Genomic DNA, 16,614 nt, shown 5'->3' with positions numbered 1-16,614 from the left:
AGAAAACAACACAAGGTCATCTTAGACTTTTCTCAGGCCTTTCACTTCTTGATTCTCATGCTGGCTGCCACGTCTGCCCACAGGGACAGTCCCTGCAACTTCAAAGGTCCCAGATGAAGGATTTCAACCAAAAATTTTCTGCAAGAGAATTAGGTTTTTTGAAATGCATAAATTACAATTCCTCATCTAGACAGTATCAGAATCAAATTCAATAATAGACAATGAATTAGAAAGGGTATAAAGAAAAACATTTTTTTTCTAGAAAACAATATTGCAAGAAAAAAGAGAACAACTCCCACAAATTATTACCATACGAAACCTAAGAAGGAAGGCTGGGCCATCCATTTTGAATGCTATGGAGCAGAAAACAGAAACATTTTTGCTTCTGAAAAACATCAAGTCATCATTTTACTCAGAGCATCCCTGAGCTCCTGGTTCCTGAGGCTGTAGATGAGGGGGTTCAGTGCTGGAGGCACCACCGAGTACAGAACTGACACCACCAGGTCCAGGGATGGGGAGGAGATGGAGGGGGGCTTCAGGTAGGCAAATGTGGCAGTGCTGAGGAACAGGGAGACCACAGCCAGGTGAGGGAGGCAGGTGGAAAAGGCTTTGTGCCGTCCCTGCTGAGAGGGGATCCTCAGCACAGCCCTGAAGATCTGCACATAGGAGAAAACAATGAAAATGAAGCAACCAACTGATGAACTGGCAGTAACCACAAGAAGCCCAATTTCCCTGAGGTAGCCTGAGTGTGAGCAAGAGAGCTTGAGGATGTGTGGGATTTCACAGAAGAACTGGCCCAGGGCATTGCCCTGGCACAGGGGCAGGGAAAATGTACTGGCTGTGTGCAGCAGGGAATTGAGAAAGCCAGTGGCCCAGGCAGCTGCTGCCATGTGGGCACAAGCTCTGCTGCCCAGGAGGGTCCCGTAGTGCAGGGGTTTGCAGATGGCAACGTAGCGGTCGTAGCACATGATGGTGAGAAGATAATACTCTGCTGAGATGAAAAACAGAAAGAAAAAGGCCTGTGCAGCACATCCCATGTAGGAGATGGTTGTGTTGTTCTGGAGGGAATTGTGCATGGCTTTGGGGACAGTGGTGCAGATGCAGCCCAGGTCTGTGAGGGAGAGGTTGAGCAGGAAGAAGCCCATGGGGGTGTGCAGGTGGTGGTCGCAGGCTACGGCACTGAGGATGAGGCCGTTGGCCAGGAGGGCAGCCAGGGAGATGGCCAGGAAGAGCCAGAAGTGCAGGAGCTGCAGCTCCCACCTGTCTTCGAATGCCAGGAGGAGGAACTGGGGCATGGAGCTGCTGTTGGACATTTGTTGTTTCTTAGCATAGGGCCTGTTCAGGAAAGGAAAGTACAGGGAACAGTAAAGACAGACCTTTGTGAAAAAGCCACTCCATTTTTAAAAGAAATCAATGTGTCAAATGTCACCAAATGCACTGCCAAGGAATCAGTTTTGCCTTGCTGCAGTGGTATATGTAAACTTTTTGTAGAGCTCTCACACACACAAGGAATGTCAGATATAACAGACCTTGAATACAAAAGTTCCATCTCTACACCCATGACTCAGAAGAGCTGGGGCTGCAGAGCAGAAGCTTAATCTGAGTTTCAAATAATTGTACCTGTGTTTTCTATTTTTACCATCACACCTGGGGAAGGTTCTTTTCCACTGCAGGAATCCTCATTTCTATGGCCCAGCACACAGTGCCCAGCAGAGCTGCAGGGAAGGGCCCCCAGAGCTGCCTGAACGCCCCCTCCCTCAGGCCTTGGGGGCACTTGCCCCCCACTCCCTGCCCAGGGCTCTGCTGTCTGGAGCTGTCCCTGCCAGCAGCTGCTTCCCTGGGCAAAGGGCCGGGCCCTGCCAGTGCTGCCAGAGCCCATCCCAGCCCTGGGGGCTCAACTCTGTCCTGCAGAGCCCTCCCAGCAGCACAGGGCACTGCCCAGGGGCATCTCTGGGTGGGCAGGCTCTGATGGCAATGTCAGAGCAAACCTGAGGAGGCTGGAAAAGTGACACTGATGCTGCCTGTAAGACAGTTTTGATGTCTGACACTCTTGGGTTCAATCCCCTCTAATCTAACAGAGTTCAAGTGTCTCCTCCTATGCTCAGGGATTAATTTCTCTGTCAAACTCAGCACTCAGACAACCCAGAGCATAACACTGAAGGAACTGGTTCATTCTCTTTAAGGTACCCCCTGTCTGTCTGTGCCTCTTGCAAATACCTTCTGAAAAATTTCCTGCTTTGATCTGGAGCTGTGACCAGCCCTCATCCCTGCAGCACACTGTGGGGATCAGAAGGACTCTGCCCTGCTCTGCCCTCCCAGGAGTTTTTCCTTCTCCACAGCCCTTCTCCCCCAGCCCCGTGGCAGCTCCTTGGCCGGGCTGAGGGCTGACCCTGGCAGGCAGCAGAGTCCCTGCCCCAGCACACAGAGCCCTGGGGGCAGGACCCTGCTCTGCACCACAGCCCTGGGCACCCCTGGCTGCACCCCCACCTTCCCACCCCACAGCCAGCCCTGCCACAGGGAACCTTCTGGCCCTGGGTCTCTGAGGGGGCAGCAGCAAGTCCTGCTCTGCAGTAGCTTCTCCTGCTGCACCCCAGCAAATCCAGCAGAGCCATCCTGACAGCTCCTGCCACTGCTGCCATTTGGCAGCTGGCAGAGGCACTTGCAAGAACTCACCTGCACTGCTCTGCAGCCACAGCCTGACTGTGGCAAAGGGCTGGCAAGGTTCCTGCCCTGAGCAGCTCTCCCCTGTCCTCCAACCCCAGGATCCTTTGAACCTCCTGCTCCCTTCTCCTCTCTGCCCTTGTTACCTGCAGCTCCTGCCCTGCTCTGCCATATGGCCACTTCCTCTGCACTGCAGCAACTGGGAGAGTCCTGCTGAAAGATCCTGGAAGCTGTGGGATGTGGCAGCTTTAGGAGATGCCTCCAGGAAGGCAAGCTGAACTTTCCTACAGCCATAGAATTCTTCCTTCAAATCCTGGGAAGGTTTCTCGTGTAGTGAGAGCTCAGTCACCTCCCAGCCCAGGCTGCCTCTCATCTCTCTGCCTTCTCTCCTGTGCCCTGGGTGCTGCAGGCAGTGCCCTCAGCCCTGCTGGGCTGTGCAGAGGAGCTGCTCACCAGCAGAGCTGTCTCTTTGAAGCTCTTCTTGCTTGCCAGGAGCTCCCTGTGTGCCAGGAGCCCGGCCCAGCTCAGCAGCACAGCAACAGCCCCAGGCAGCCCTTGCTCTGCCCCTCTGGGCTCCCTCCAGCTGTCCCTGGGGCTTCAGGGGAACCTGCTGGCACACAGCTGAAGGAAATAACGATGTTCCTTCTCTCAGCTGGGCAGAGACACTTCTTTCAGCAGGGTCATTTCTCCAAACAGACACAGAGTTAAGTCCAAGAGTCCCCTTTTCATGTCCCATCATTAGACAGGAAACCCAGACAGTGGCCAGGAGGGATCTCTTTCACCTGCACTGAGGGAAGGGACTCAGCTGAGTCAACAGAGGTGTCTCCTTGTGGCTCTGCAGACCTGAGGCCAGAAGGACACTCAGCTCCCTCCACAACCCCCATGGGCTGGGATTCCTCCTGCCCCACTTCAGTGGGTACAAAACAGGCCCCTGCAGGTGACTCCTTGTCCCTGCTCCCATGGCAATGAAGGAAGAGCAAAGCCAGGAGTGACCTGCTGGGACACAAACCCCTGGTTCCTTCTGAGGGGCCAGAGGTGACCGAGATTCCTGCTGGGAACTGCAGGCTCCAATGGAGCAGTTCCTAGGGACAGGGCAGCAGCTGTGGGAACTACTTGGAGGCTGCTGGGACATTGCTTTGGCCAACTTCAGTGGCAGAAGGTGCCCACATGTAGGACAGAGGAACCTGTCACTGTTCCTTTTGTCCAGGGCAGCCCCTAGAGGTGCTCAGGTGACCAAATGGAGTCAGGTGGCACAGGGAGAGAGGTCTCTCTCCTGTTCTTTATCAGGGTATTTTCTACATGTCCTCAGAGTACAATGGCAGTTGTCTCCTGGACATCCCTTCACTGCTGAACCTAATTGAGGGCAGCTGAGCCTGGATTGAACAGCCAAAGAGGGGCCTGTAGTGCCAGGGGAGGTGCCAGGGCTCTGCAGCACAAGTGCAGCAGCTGCCCTGGACAGCACAGGGCCTGTGCAGGAAGCCCATCCCCATTCTCAGCAGTTGTGGGACAGGCACCACCCAGGGCTCCTCAGACCCATTGGGGCCTTTGGGGCAGGGAGTGAATCCCAGCCCTGCAGGGACACAAAGGCTGTCCCTTCTCTGCCCAGCCAAGGCCGGGCCAGGCACGAGTCCAAAGCACATCAGCCCAGGCTGTCCACACTTGTTTCCTCCCTCTGCTGGCTCTGCTCTCCCCCAGCATTTCAGCAGCATGTGCTGATCTTCTCAGGGATCTGGCCTGGGATTTTCCCCCTGGGCCTGAGTCCCAGCACGTCCACCCCCAAGGCCACTGTCAGCAAAGCCTCTGCACAGCCCAGCTCTGGGGGCTTTCAGAGCAGCTTTCCCCACTGCAAGTCTGTTCTTACCCCGGTGCCCCCGCTGAGGGGCTGCAGTCAGACAGGCCCCAATGCCCTGTGTGTGGGGCACAGGCAGGAGGAGCTGCAGCCCCCAGTCTCTCTTCATACCACTGGGAGGGAATAACAGCCCAGGCCTGCTGAGACAGTTCCCAGGTTGCAGGGCTGTGATGGGTTGGGAGAGAAGGCCAAGGAGACACAGGAGAGAAAGAGCAGGAGAGAGGTGTCCTCAGTGGGAAGGAGCTTCTTGGACCTGTGGAACTGCTCTAGGGGATGATGAACAACTTGGGTGAACTTTTTTTGGTTGAGGGTCAGAGGAGAGACTGGTTTGGGTGACATTGTGGTGTGAGACAAAGAACCCATTGAAGTTGGCTTTGATAACCCTTGAATTTACTGGAAAAGCACCACAACAGGATGCAGAGTTCCAGAGGTTTGTGCAGGGTGTTGGTCAAGACACCCCTTGGGACACAGGCCTTTAGAGCACAGCTGCCAGGTTGGTGGACAACAGGGAGGCTGCATCTGCATCTGCTTCTGTCCAAGAGGAACCAAGAGGTTACCATAGTAACTGACCATAGCTATGAGAATGTATGGTGGTTGCCATGGTAACTGACTATAGCAATAAGAATGTATGATGGTTGCCATGGTAACTGACTGTACCAGTGAGAGTTAAGGTGGTTGCCATGGGAACTGAGCGTAGGAATGGAAATGTATGATGGTTACCATGGTAACTGACCATAGCAATAAGACTGTGTGATGGTTGCCATGGTAACTGACCCTGGCAAATGGAATGTATGATGGTTGCCACGGTAACAGACCAAAGCAATGGAAATCTGTGATGGTTGCTATGGTAACTGATTGTAGCAAGGACAATGCATGATGGTTGCCATGGTAACTGACTAAAGCAATGGGAATGTGTGATTGTTGCCACAGAACCAACCATAGCAATGGGAATGTATGATGGTTGCCATGGTAACAGACCATAGCAATGGGAATGTATGATGGTTGCCATGGTAACCAAGTATGGCAACGGGAATGTATGAAGGTTGCCACGGTAACTGACCTTTGAAATGACAATGTATGCTGGTTGCCATGGTAACGGACTGTACCAGTGGGAAGTATATTGGTTGCCATGGTAACTGACTGTAGCAATGTGAATGTATGATGTTTTCTATGGGAACTGACCACAGCAATGGGATTGTATGTTAGTTGCCATGGTAACTGACCATTGCAATGCTAATGTGTGATGGTTGCCATGGTAACCTGCTGTAGCAATGAGAAGTGTATGGTGGTTCTTATGGTAACTGACCATGGGAAGGAGAATGTATGCTGGTTGCCATAGTGACTGACTGCAGCAGTGGGAAGTATGATGATCGCCATGGTAACTGACTGTAGAAACGGGAATGTATGCTAGTTGCCATGGTGACTGACTGTAGGAATGGGACTGTATGATGGTTGCCATGGTAACTGACAGTAGGAACAGGAATGTATGATGTTGCCATGGTAGGTGACGGTAGAAACTGGAATGTATGATGTTGCCATGCTAACTGACCGTAGCAATGCAGCTGTATGATGGTTGCCATGGTAACTGATTGTAGCAGTGGACTTTATGATGTTGCCATGATAACCGACCACAGCAATGGGGATGTGTGATGGTTGCCATGGTAACCGACCATAGCAATGGGACTGTATGATGGTTACCACAGTAACCAATGAGAGCAATGGGAATGTGTGATGGTTGCCATGGTAACTGACCATATAAATGGGAATTTATGATGGTTGCCATGGTAACCAACCGTAGCAACGTGATTGTATGATGGCTGCCATGGTAACTGATAGTATCAATGGGACTGTATGATGGTTGCCATGGTAACTGACCATAGAAATGGCAATGCATGGTGCTTGCTATGGTAACTGACAGTAGGAATGGGGATGTATGATGGTTGCCATGGTAACTGACTGTAGCAACAGGAATATATGCTGTTTGCCATTGGTAACTGAATGTACCTGTGGGAAATATGATGGTTGCCACGGTAACTGACCATAGAAATGGGAATGTATGGTGGTTGCCATTGGTAACTGACTGTACTAGTAAAAAGTATAATGGTTACCATGGTAACCAACTGTAGCAATGGGAATGTATGCTGGTTGCCATGGTAACTGACCATAGCAATAGAAATGTCTGATGATTGCCATAGTAACTGACTGTAGCAACAGGAATGTATGATCGTTGCCATGGTAACTGACCGTAGGAATGGGATTGTGTGAAGGTTGCCATGGTAACCAACTGTACCAGTGTGAAGTATGATGGCTGCTGTACTAACTGACCATAGAAACAAGAATGGTTGCCATGGTAACCAACCATAGCAGTGGGAATGTATGATGGTTGCCATGGTAACCAACTATGGTAATTGGAATCTATGCTGGTTGCCATGGTAACTGACTGTACCACTGGGAAGTATTATGGTTGCCATGGAAATTGACTGTAACAGTGGGAACTATGCTGTTTGCCACAGTAACTGACTGTAGCAATGGGAATGCATTTTTGGTTGCCATGGTAACCGACCGTAGCAAAGACAATGTATTATGGTTGCTATGGTAACTGACTGTGGCAATGAGAATGTATTCTATTTGCCATGGTAACTGACAGTAGCAATGGGAATGCATGCTGGTTGTCATGGCAACTGTGATTTACTTAGGCTATGAGCACGACATTTTCATCTGCAGAAACATCCGTGAGTGCCCAGAGATCTCCCAAGATGGGCTTTAAAGGTCTCAAGCACATGAGCACTAGAGAGGGGCTAAGGAACTGTGGCCTCAATGGTGTGGAGACTGAGGACAGTACAGGACAGCCCTGAGAGGGCTTGAAGGGAGGATTTAGAGATGGTGGATCCTTTTGTCAGAGCAGGAAAGAGCATGAGAAAGAAAGAATTAATGCCAAGTGCAGCTGGGGGGATCCTGAGTGGACATGAGGAAAAAGGAATTTCACTCCATGAAAACACTGGGCTGCAACACATCACCCAGGAGGAGTCTGGATGAGCCCAAGGCTTTGTGTGTGCAGGAGGAGCCAGGGAGGACGCAGAGATGTCAGTGCAGGAAGGTGCCAGCCAGGTGGGGCAGCCGGGGGGATGACGACAGCCTGCAGGGAAAGGGGCAGGGCATGGACACCGTAGGACAGCCTGGGCTGGAGAGGAGACAGGGATGGGGAGAAGATGAAAGGCCCTGACACAGCCACCTTCTGCAGGCCTTTGGCCATGGTTGCTGTCTGTGCCCCTGAGGCCAGGAGGAGGGGAGTGGCCCTTGCAGCCCTGGGGCCTCATGGCCTCCTTGTCCCTGCTCAGCAGCCTGGCAGGGGCCACCCCATGGTCCTGCCCTTGGCATTGCACATCCCACATCCCAGTGCCCCAGGAAGAGCCCTGAGGAATGAGGCAGGGACAGGATCTGCCTTCCCAGGGGCTGGGGGTCAGGCCTCAGCCCTCTGGATTAAGGAAACAAGTCAAGGTTTCTTCAGCATCAGAGCCACCTTTCCCTTGCTTGTCCATCCTTGTCATCACTGTCTGCAGATTTCTGCTCTAACTGGAATCTGGGGACACATTCTCAGTTGTGTCCCTCAGTGAGACTCATTAGCACTACAAGAAATTTTAGTGTTTCCATCTCACTTTGACTTCTTGAAAAGTTGCTTGAACTTATTCTCAGGGACTTAGTCTCCTGTAAACAACCTCAAAGTCCCCTGAGGGTCATGAAATGCCTGGGGCTGTTGCTGTGCTGCTGAGCTGGGCCAGGCTCCTGACACACAGGGAGCTCCTGGCAAGCAAGAAGAGCTTCAAAGAGACAGCTCTGCTGGTGAGCAGCTCCTCTGCACAGCCCAGCAGGGCTGAGGGCACTGCCTGCAGCACCCAGGACACAGGAGAGAAGGCAGAGAGATGAGAGGCAGCCTGGACTGGGAGGTGACTGAGCTCTTACTACACGAGAAACCTTCCCAGGATTTGAAGGAAGAATTCTATGGCTGTAGGAAAGTTCAACTTGCCTTCCTGGAGGCATCTCCTAAAGCTGCCACATCCCACAGCTTCTAGGATCTTTCAGCAGGACTCTCCCAGTTGCTGCAGTGCAGGGGAAGTGGCCAGATGGCAGAGCAGGGCAGGAGCTGCAGGCAGCAAGGGCAGAGAGGAGAAGGGAGCAGGAGGTTCAAGGGATCCTGGGGTGGGAGGACAGGGCAGAGCTGCTCAGGGTAGGAACCTTGCCAGCCCTTTGCCACGGTCAGGCTGTGGCTGCAGAGCAGTGCAGGTGAGTTCCTGCAAGTGCCTCTGCCAGCTGCCAAATGGCAGCAGTGGCAGGAGCTGTCAGGATGGCTCTGCTGGATTTGCTGGGGTGCAGCAGGAGAAGCTGCTGCAGAGCAGGACTTGCTGCTGCCTCCTCAGAGGCCCATGGCCAGAAGGTTCCCTGTGCCCGGGCTGGCTGTGGGGTGGGAAGGTGGGGGTGCAGCCAGGGGTGCCCAGGGCTGTGGTGCAGAGCAGGGTCCTGCCCCCAGGGCTCTGTGTGCTGGGGCAGGGACTCTGCTGCCTGCCAGGCTCAGCTCTCAGCCCGGCCAAGGAGTTGCCACAGCCCTGCAGGGAGAAGGGGTGGGTGGAAGGAGTCACCCCTCAGGGCAGGGCAGGGCTGGGCAGGGCCCTTCAGCTGCAGGCTCAGGGCTCCTCACAGCTTCAGCTCCACCTCCTGCAATTTCCAGGGGCCCTTCTCAGGAAGCACATCCCCCCAGAACACCTCCCCCTTCCCAGCCCCCGCAGGCTGTCTGGGATCTGCTCTGCAGCCCCTGCCCAGGCAGAGCTGCCCCTGGGCACTGGGCTGGGGATGGCTCTGGCAGCACTGGCAGGGAGCTGAGTTGGGCACAGGGAGGGGCTGCTGGCAGGAACAGCTCCTCACCCAGAGACAGGCAGGCAGGGAGAGGCAGCTGCTGCCACAAGGGCTGGGCAGGGGGATGTGGGCCCCTCCCTGCTGTCCCTGTGGCACAGACCCCTTCCCTGAGCAGCTCCTCCCTGGGCTCCTTTCCCAGCCCAAGCAGAGCCTGTGCCCTCAGGCCCACGGGGGCTGGGCTGTGCATTGCCCTGCAGCAGCCAGAGCCCAGGCAAGGACAAGGCCCTGATTTCCAGCTGTCTCTCTGTGTCCCTCTTGCCTTGGCAGCAGCACTGTGGCATTTCCCTGCCATCCCCTGCTGCCTGGGCTCTCCTTCTTCTCACCACTGGGTTTTCTGAGCCAGTGTGGGGTTTGGAGGGGGCAGATTCCTGTCCAGACACAACCCCTTTGTGTGCTGCTGTGGGGATGTGTCTGTGGGTGCCAAGTGCCCAAGTGCCCTCCAGGCACCTTCAGGGTCTTCAGCTGTTTGCCTGGGTGTCCTGCAGGGCTGCAGGTGCCCCCCAGAAGGGTACAACTCTGCCATAGTATCTCTGTGCTGCACGGGATCCCCATGGAGAAAACTCCTCAGTGCTAAATCCATGGAAATGCCCTGGGCAGTCGTACTTGGGAGCTGCAATGATCCCTGTGTGTGGCACTCTGGGAGGATAGAGATGAGATCCTAATCAGGCATCCTGAGGATAGGCAAGGATTCTGTCAATGTGCTCTTTGAAACAGGATTCCTCTGCTCCCAGAAGTGCCTTGTTTCTTTTTGCAGGGAATTCATAAGGGTGATCCCCCTTCAGCTCCAAGCTGCCAGCCAGGGGCAGCTGTGAACAGCTAAGATGGCCAGCTCTTATCTCTGCACCACGAGACCATCCCTTTACCTCTCAGGACTCACAAGATTTCCCTTGGAGCACATTAGAAATGTCAGAGATTTCAACCATCCAAACTCACTCCTGGCAAGAGGAACTAGAACAAAATCAAGTCCCCCAAATCCCCTCTCTCTGTTCTGCCCTTGGGCAAACTGTGACCAGCAGTTCTGGAAACACTTTGATACATCACAAGTGCATTTAATTGGAGGTCACCCTGTGCTCCAAGTGGCCTCTCACTGCACAGCAAGAAGGATTCCTCGGGAGCCCATTCCAGGCTCCCTGCTCTCAGTCAGCAAAACCCAGAACTCAGGGAGAGGGATGCAGAGAGATCTTCCTGAAAAGAGGCCCTGAATGTTGAATTGCTATGAGACATGCAAGATGTTTTACTGATTGAGTCTGGCCTAATTCAGTTCTGCCTTTTTTCTCCTCAACAGAAAACAATAACCAGAGACAGCAAATGCCCAACAGCAGCTCCATGCCCCAGTTCCTCCTCCTGGCATTCACAGACAGGCGGGAGCTGCAGCTCCTGCACTTCTGGCTCTTCCTGGCCATCTCCCTGGCTGCCCTCCTGGCCAACGGCCTCATCCTCAGCGCCGTAGCCTGTGACCACCACCTGCACACCCCCATGGGCTTCTTCCTGCTCAACCTCTCCCTCACAGACCTGGGCTGCATCTGCACCACTGTCCCCAAAGCCATGCACAATTCCCTCCAGAACACCACAACCACCTCCTACATGGGATGTGCTACACAGACCTTTTTCTTTGCCTTCTTCATGTCAGCAGAATTTTCCCTCCTCACCATCATGTGCTACGACCGCTACGTTGCCATCTGCAAACCCCTGCACTACGGGACCCTCCTGGGCAGCAGAGCTTGTGCCCACATGGCAGCAGCTGCCTGGGCCACTGCCTTTCTCTATTCTCTGCTGCACACAGCCAATACATTTTCCCTGCCCCTGTGCCAGGGCAATGCCCTGGGCCAGTTCTTCTGTGAAATCCCTGCCATCCTCAAGCTCTCCTGCTCACACTCAGGCTACCTCAGGGAAATTGGGCTTCTTGGGGTTAGTGCTTGGTTTTGTTTTGGTTGTTTCATTTTCATTGTTTTCTCCTATGTGCAGATCTTCAGGGCTGTGCTGAAGATCCCCTCTCAGCAGGGACGGTACAAAGCCTTTTCCACGTGCCTCCCTCACCTGGCTGTGGTCTCTCTGTTTAGCAGCACTGCCATATTTGCCAACCTGAAGCCCCCCTCCATCTCCTCCCCATCCCTGGATCTGGCACTATCAGTTCTGTACTCGGTGGTTCCTCCAGCACTGAACCCCTTCATCTACAGCCTGAGGAATCAGGAGCTCAAGGATACCCTGAGAAAAATGATGACTGGATGCTTTTCAGGAGCAATAAAGTGCCTGTTTTCTGGTGCATAGCATTCAGAATGGGACTCCTTAATGGCCCAGCCTTCCTGCTCAGGTTTTTCGTGGAGGTTATCAGGTTCTTCTTGCAATAATTTTCTGTGCAATTAAATATTATTATGCATCTGCCTTCGAATTTAGTGTCTACCCATTAAATTTGACCCAGAGATGTATAAATGATGAATTGTACTCTTTGACTATTTAAACAAAATAAAGGACCCTGCAGTGCCTTCTTTGTCAACAACCCTTCTTCTTAGATGTTCCTAGGGGACAGCACAAAGCAGGACAGGGTGTATTTGCAAAGTGAAAGGGGACAATAATCCCAGCCCAGCAGCACTGCCAGGGAGCAGCAGGGCTTGGTCTTTGCAGAGCTGCTCTCTTGCCACTTCCACACTGTCCTCCTGAGCCCCTTTCTCGCTGTAAGGCCTGAGTGCTCTCTGAGCACAGTCCTGGGGGTTGGAAGCCCTTGGATCACAGGCAGGGACAGGCCCTGGGAACTTGTAAAGCAGAGCTGGGCTCCCTTCCAGCATCTCCAGGATGCTGTGGGATCTTCTGAGGCCACTGCATGGACTGGGTCACTTCTTCTGTGACCTTGCTCCAGGGCTGGAACTCTCCTGCAGTGTCACCATGACACTCCTGCTCTCTGCTTTCCAGGTTCCATTTTCAGGTCCAGTCTTCCCCTCCTGTTCACAGGAACATCCTGTGAGTGCTTCAGAGCGTGGGCAGGCACAAGGTCTCTCCAGCTGCTCCTCTCCCCTCCCCAGTGCCACTGTTTTCTGCAACCTTCTCATCCTTGCCCAGCACAGCCCTCCTGGCACAGTTGGACACAGCCCTTGTTCTACCCCCTCCTCAGGCACCTGCCCAACCCCCTCAGCTCCAGCCTGAGGGCCAGAAACCATCAGAGCAGGGAGGTACTGGGGAAAATGCTGAGGAAACCTTTCAGCTGCACTCAAATCCAATTGGAGAGGTTGGCCTTGAGGAAGAAATCCCTTCTCATTCTCCAGAACCACCAGAACAACTTGTGTTGTGTCCTGGACACTAAACTGAAAGTGTGGGCTATGGAAAAGATTTTGGTGTCAGGGCTATTGAGAAGGCTGGGCAGTGTCACTGGGAGACCTCTCCCAAATCCTTGGAAAGGCCAGAGCCATCCCAGAGCTTCCTGGGGCCTTGGCAAAGGCAGACATGGAAGCAGTCTGCAAACAGGGCAGCAAGGAGGGTTGGCAGAGTTCTGGACTGCTCAGGCTCAGCAGGGAAAAGGATAGGGTAAGTCCTCCTGCAGCCATTGCCAGGCATGGGAAGGACAAGGCAGGGATTGCAGAACCCCTGTGGGAGGGAAAAGAAATGGATGTTGTGTGCCCAGATTTCAGCAAGGCCCTTGACATGGTCTCCTGTGCTCTCCAAAAGACAGATTGGTGAGAGCTGGACTGAAGAAGTGGGAGATCTGGTGGGTGGGAAGTTGGCTGAATGAAGAGTGTCAAATAAAATCCATGGTACAAAGTCTTCTTGGCAGTAACTTCGTGATGAAACCCCTCAGTGACCAACCCTTGAAAACCACTATAGAACATCTTATTATCTTTCTGTACAAGGGGACAAAATGCATTTTCAAGTCATTTGTGGATGATGCCAAATTTCAGGGAGACCTTGAGCAACCTGTCCTGGTTTAAGGACACATATTGGGGTGGGAACTCCAATAAAATGAATTTGCTCCCCTTTTATTCCCCACCAGTACAGGGAGAAAACATACAAGGAGGTATAAGTGAAAAAATAAGAGTTGACTGACCAGAAATATAGCAGCAAAACCAGCAATACCAACAGAAGAGTTCAATGCAACAGCAGAGAGGGAAATTGTCTCCTCTCTTCCCTCTGCCCGAACTCCCCTTTGTAAACAGGTGAGAAAAGGGATGAACAGGTGCCTCCCTTCCCCCTTTTCCTCCTGAATGAACAAAGAACAAAAAAAAAAAAAAACATGGGAGAGAGGGGGTAAAGCAAAATCTGTGAAACTCTCTGGTCTGAGATCAGTTGTGCTGCCCAAGAACACGCTGACTCCAGAGGTGTCCAAGCTGGGCAGAGCCAGCGACTCCGGTCCCTGTGGCAGTGGGGGGGAGGCAGCAGCTCTGCTTGATTCCATGGAGTTCTGGGGAGGCAGAGTGGCCCCTTGGTTCCAGGAGGTTTTGAGATATCTCAGAGATCCTTTGGTTCCAAAGAGACCCCGCATGTCACAGTGGGCCCAGTGGGAAAGCAGGAGGGGTGTGTGCAGCCTGCAAGGCCAGAGCAGCAGCAGGGTCAGGGCAGGACAGCCTGCAGGAGAGATGGCCAAGGGCTCTGGCAGGGCTGCAAGGCCCAAAGGCACCCAGGCCTTTGTCTCCTTGCCTCTGGCAGCTGCCTCTGCCACTCAGGCCACCACAAGCAACTTGCCTGGCAGGTTCTGCACTTGGTTTCTGCCTCGCCCCTCCCTCAGCAGCCTGACAGGGGTTACTCAGTTTTGGGCCTTTGTTGTTCCTCCCCTCCCATCCCAGTGCCCCCCAAACAGCCCTGAGCCAGCCGGGAGGGACAGGATCTTCTGGGCCAGGGCCTGGGGCTCAGGCCTTGGCCTTTGTGCTCCGCAAAACCAAGGCAGGCTTTGCTCAGCATTGCAGGGGCCTGCCCAGAGCCTTTGTCTGCCTGCACTCCTGGCCTCCAAGGAGCTGCTCCAAGGAGTCCCTGGGGAGGCTTTGTCAGTGCCTGCCCTCAGTGGGGCCCAGCAATGCTTCAAGGCACTTGCAGTTTGGCTTCTGACTTCTTCAGCAGCTGCTTCAATCTTCTCTCAGTACCTCAGGATCATGGGCTGGGCTGCAAACACACTGTGGGGCTCATTAAAATGCAGAAATCCCTCAGGATCTCTTTGTCTTCCTTTAATTGTCTTCAAGGTAATTTCAAAACAAGTCTTCAAAGTTTGTATTTTTTTTAATTCAATGATGAATATTTTTCAGTTCAGAGGAGAGTTGATAGAGGTGTTCTCCAAGTGATCTTGATGCTGAGTGTCTCCTCAGGAGATCCACACTGACCCTGGATGATCAACCTTGCTCCTCACCCCCCAACCTCACCAGTTCTGACATGGCCCATCTTGGACTGACAGCTGATGCAGCTCCAAACACACTGTGGGATCAATTAAAACACTGAAAAACAAATTATTTATTTTTATTTAATTGTCTTCAAGTCTTCAAGACTACTACAGCTAATTAGAGTTGTTTTGTAGTTTAGCTAAGGAGGAAGATTTTAAAGTGGACGTCACGAAAAATATATATCTTTTGATGAAAGGGAATGATTTACACAGAACCTTGGGATGCAAGAGGGTCAGAGTGCAAAGGATTTGGATTCAAAGACAAGGGGGCAAAAGACATTAGTAGCACTTAATCATTGACCAATTGAACAGTTATCAGGTGATTCAATAGCATGTGCTACAATTTTAACAGTGACTGAATTCTAGATTCACAAGAACAACATTCCCACCACAGTCAATTCACACCCACACCCAGGCAGAGATGTGGGGACACATCAACAGCTGAGTGTGGAAAGGTCCCTCTCCCAAATTCTCCTTGTTGTCAGGGGAGCACTCCCCCAAATCCCTTTGTGTTTCCCACCAGACAAGAGTCACAGCTGGAGGAGTGTTTGTTGAGGGGGATCAGAATTGTCCTGGGCATCAGCGAGGGTCTTTGGAGTGTTGCAAACTGGAGGGTTCCCGAGCTGGGAGAGGCTGCCAGAGGTGTCCCACTGAGAGGGAGGTGCTGGGGAGCTGCCAGGGCCTCCCTCAGCCCCGCTGGCTGTGGGCTCCCAAGGGGACTGGCTTTAGTTATGTGCTGAATTTCCATCCTGGTGTCAGGAATGACTGGAGTTTCCAAACAATTTGGGAATTGTATCCAAACTGTTCCATTTGGGCTGTGATTCAGGCAGGGAATATTCCAAGGCTTTCATGGGATGACTGATTATCCTGTGTTCTCCAGCTGTTCCACTCTGGATTGTTCCCACCTGTATCATCCAGGAGCACCTGGTCCAGTCCAGGGACACTTCACCACACCCTGGTCCAGTCCAGGGGCTCTTCATTGCTCATCTGGTTTTGTCAAGGCTTGTCAGGAGCTCCTGAGATCATACTTATAAGAAGGATGGGAACAGACTTAGTTGTAATAAGTCAAGTGATAATGGTTTTCAACTAAAAAAGAGCAGATTTGAATTAGATATGATGAACAAATTTTTTCCACTGAAGGGCAGGCTGCGACTGTAAGACCATATGTCACTCCTGCCCCTCTAACTCTGTGGGGAAGGGATTGTCTGGCTCAATGGGGAGTTAAAATTACCACGGATTTTTAACTGGGGCCACTGTGCTTTTGCAGGGTGATAAACAGCCTACATTGGCACTCACATGGTTAACTGACACTCCAGTGTGGGTACCTCAGTGGCCTCTGTCCAGAGAAAAGTTACAGGCCCTGCAGGATCTGGCCCAAGAGCAATTGTCTGCTGGCCACATTGAGCCATCATTCAGTCCCTGGAACACACCTGTTTTTGTTATACAAAAGAAATCTGGGAAATGGAGATTTTTACAGGATTTAAGAAAAGTCAATGCTGTCATGGCACCGATGGGAGCTGTACAGACAGGACTCCCATCACCCACAATGATACCCCTCGACTGGCCGATAATAGGAATTGATCTGAAAAATTGTTTTTTCACAATTCCTCTAGCTGAGGCTGACAAAGAAAAAATTACTTTTACAGTACCCTCTGTCAATAATGCAGAACCTGCAAAGCGATATCAGTGGAAGGTTTTGCCTCAGGGGATGAAAAATTCACCCACTATTTACCAGTGGTATGTTGCAAAGGCTTTAACTCCTGTGAGAATCCAGTTCCCGAAATGTTACTGTTTCCATTTTATGGATGATATTCTGTTCTCAGCTGAGCAAAGAGAAACATTG

General features: G+C 52.4%; 2 protein-coding genes across 2 annotated transcripts; one reads left to right on the top strand and one right to left on the bottom strand.

Annotated features, from left to right (window-relative positions):
- Window positions 1–935: 935 nt before the first annotated feature.
- On the bottom strand, window positions 936–1,313 carry LOC113940427 (olfactory receptor 14I1-like; the record flags this gene model as incomplete). Its single annotated transcript, XM_027631566.1, has 1 exon — window positions 936–1,313. A coding segment is annotated over exon 1 (378 nt), but the record flags the coding sequence as incomplete, so codon positions are not given.
- A 9,413-nt stretch (window positions 1,314–10,726) lies between these two features.
- On the top strand, window positions 10,727–11,104 carry LOC113940428 (olfactory receptor 14I1-like; the record flags this gene model as incomplete). Its single annotated transcript, XM_027631567.1, has 1 exon — window positions 10,727–11,104. A coding segment is annotated over exon 1 (378 nt), but the record flags the coding sequence as incomplete, so codon positions are not given.
- Between the last annotated feature and the right edge of the window lie 5,510 nt (window positions 11,105–16,614).

The sequence above is a fragment of the Corapipo altera genome, unplaced genomic scaffold (genome assembly GCF_003945725.1).
Source record: "Corapipo altera isolate COAL_440 unplaced genomic scaffold, ASM394572v1 210, whole genome shotgun sequence".
NCBI lineage: Eukaryota > Metazoa > Chordata > Aves > Passeriformes > Pipridae > Corapipo > Corapipo altera.
The sequence above is the reverse complement of the archived record's forward strand: the minus strand, read 5'-3'. Positions and strand labels throughout refer to the sequence as shown.